Source organism: Manis javanica, chromosome 3, assembly GCF_040802235.1.
Source record: "Manis javanica isolate MJ-LG chromosome 3, MJ_LKY, whole genome shotgun sequence".
Taxonomy (NCBI): Eukaryota; Metazoa; Chordata; class Mammalia; order Pholidota; family Manidae; genus Manis; species Manis javanica.
Genome location: NC_133158.1, coordinates 3,492,858 through 3,495,093, shown reverse-complemented (window position 1 = coordinate 3,495,093; position 2,236 = coordinate 3,492,858). Strand labels below are relative to the sequence as shown.

The 2,236-nt window shown below is 62.8% G+C and overlaps 1 protein-coding gene across 1 annotated transcript; it reads left to right on the top strand.

Moving 5' to 3' along the window:
• The first annotated feature begins 466 nt into the window (after nt 1-466).
• MUSTN1 (musculoskeletal, embryonic nuclear protein 1) lies at nt 467-2,236 on the top strand. Its single transcript, XM_017678350.3, has 3 exons — nt 467-710; nt 1,648-1,780; nt 1,935-2,236. Exons 1-3 carry the CDS (start codon nt 702-704, stop codon nt 2,039-2,041), a joined length of 249 nt encoding a protein of 82 aa, XP_017533839.1. The 5' UTR covers nt 467-701; the 3' UTR covers nt 2,042-2,236.

The following is a 2,236-nucleotide window of genomic DNA, read 5'->3' as shown; positions in this document are numbered from 1 at the left end:
CCCCCTGCTGCTTCATCCCTGTGCTGAATGTGCCCTGGGAGCTGGATGGAGATGGAGCACCCGGGAAAACATGCTAGAAGTGCTCCCGAGGCTTCCCCTGGGCTCATTTTCTCCAACAGGGACAGCCTCTTTGCTCTGGGGCCATGGGGGGCGCCAGTGAACTCGCCAGGAGCAGAAGCTCCCAAGCATCCGGCGTCAGACACGGGACGCCTCTGCTGTGCCGCAGTGCAAGCATAGAAATCTGGACTCTAGGGAAGGGGTAGAGGAGAAAAACAAACTCAGAGCAGTATGGCCTGGCTCAAGACACCCCCACGTGGGGCTGGACTGTCACAGCGGACAGCTCAGACTGCTGCACGCACATTCCAGGACCCACGCCATCAACACCCAAGTCACTGGCAGTCCCAGCACCTCCCATCAGAGCAGCTGTCCCGAGAGTGCAGGGTCTCCCCAGCTGTGGGCTTTCACCAGGGCTAAAGCCCCCCAGGCGGCAGTGCTGTCAGCCCCCATCATCTCCAAGAATAAACTCTGAAGCTACTGGCTGTGTGAACCTGAATCACCAGGGAGCCTGCTGGAGGCGGGGGAGTGACTGCCCGGGCAGCCAAGTGGACTATATAAGCCCCAGAGGGCTGGGCGCTGCTCAGCTCCCATCCACCAGCTACTGCCTGCCCGAGGTGCATTCAGAGTGGTTCTCAGCACCCACCATGTCCCAGGTAGGAGGGCCAGGCACCTACCGGGTGCCTGGGGTGGGGTGGAGGGCCTAGGAGGCTGGGCTCTGGGAGGGCAGCCCCAGGCCCCAGCCTGCTGATGGCTCTGTTATCTGGGGTTGGGCAGGGGAACGTGTGTGGTACTTCAGCTCCCAGATCTCTGCGTGTGTCTATGTGAGGGACAGATTGGGTGTGTGGAGTTGTGGAGTTTGGGGTGTGTGCGCTCGTGTGAGGCTGGATCTGTAGGTGTACAGCTGTGCCCAGGTGCCCACTCAGCACTGCCAACCTCAACTGTGTAGTGAGCTGCCCTGGGTGCCCAGCCCAGGCTCAGGGACCAGGGAGCCCCGCCCTTGCCTGCCAGGCTCGGAGATAAGGCCTCAGACTCGTGGAACCCAGGGAGAGGGGCGGGGCGAGCACCGAGCCTGGGTGTCCCAGCACTGCAGGGGCAGACCCCAGCTGCCAAGGGGAGCACTGTCTCTGCCCCCTGCTCCATGGCTGGGCTCCGACGTGGACTGTGACTTCACGGGCATCTGGTGCCTCTTCCCTGTTCAAGTACATTCTAGCCGTCTTCAGGGAGAGAGGCAGTTCCTAAAGGACCCCACCACCCAGTGAGCAGTCTTGGATTTCACTCAAAGCTAGGAATTCAGCCTCAAAGCTGGTTCCTTTCTTCTTTGCCCATGGTGCCCAGGCCTGAGCTTGGCCAGGCAGACAGGGCGTGAGGCTACCGCAGCTCCAGCCCCAGAGCTCCCAGTCTGGGAGGACAGACAGACATGGGCTCGGGGGTGAAGTGTTGTCAGGAAGGCTTCCTGGAGGAGGGGTGGGGCCTTGACTTGGCTGAGTTCAATGAGCAGGGAAGAGGGGTCTCAGGGTCAGGGCACAGAGGTGGAAAGGGGACTCAGCCTCAGGACCTCAGGTGCTAAGATGAGGCCCTGGGCTCCCCAAGGCTGATGCCCCGGAAGCTCCCATGAGGAAGCAGCGCCCACCCGTGAAGGAGGAGGACCTGAAGGGGGCCCGTGGGAACCTGGCCAGACAACAGGAGATCAAGTCCAAGACCTACCAGGTCATGCGGGAATGCGGTGAGTGTCCCTGGGGTGGTGGGCATGCCAACGTGGGTCTGAGGGGAAGGTGAGGGACCCCCAGGACCTTTCCGAGTCCAGAGCTCCTGGGCTCGGGGTGACCCCCACGGGGCCTTCCTGGCAGGCCCCTGACCATGCTTCTGCCTCCCCACAGAGCAAGCTGGTGGCACCGCCCCGTCAGTGTTCAGTGGCAGCCGGACCGGCACTGAGACGGTGTTTGAGAAGCCGAAAGCCAGGCCTGCCAAGAGCGTCTTCGGCTGAGACGTGCCCACCACTCCCCTCCCATGGCGACTCCTAGACGCAGAAGCCTTCCCACCAGCTCCTAATGGCACAGGCGCCTCAGCCGCCACCTCGCACCTGCTGGGACTGCTGCTTTTCCCCCGGGGCGCGGCCCCTCTGCAGGAGCCTGTGCACAGCCCCAATAAAGAGGAGGCCCAGGCGGCCCTGGCATTTGGA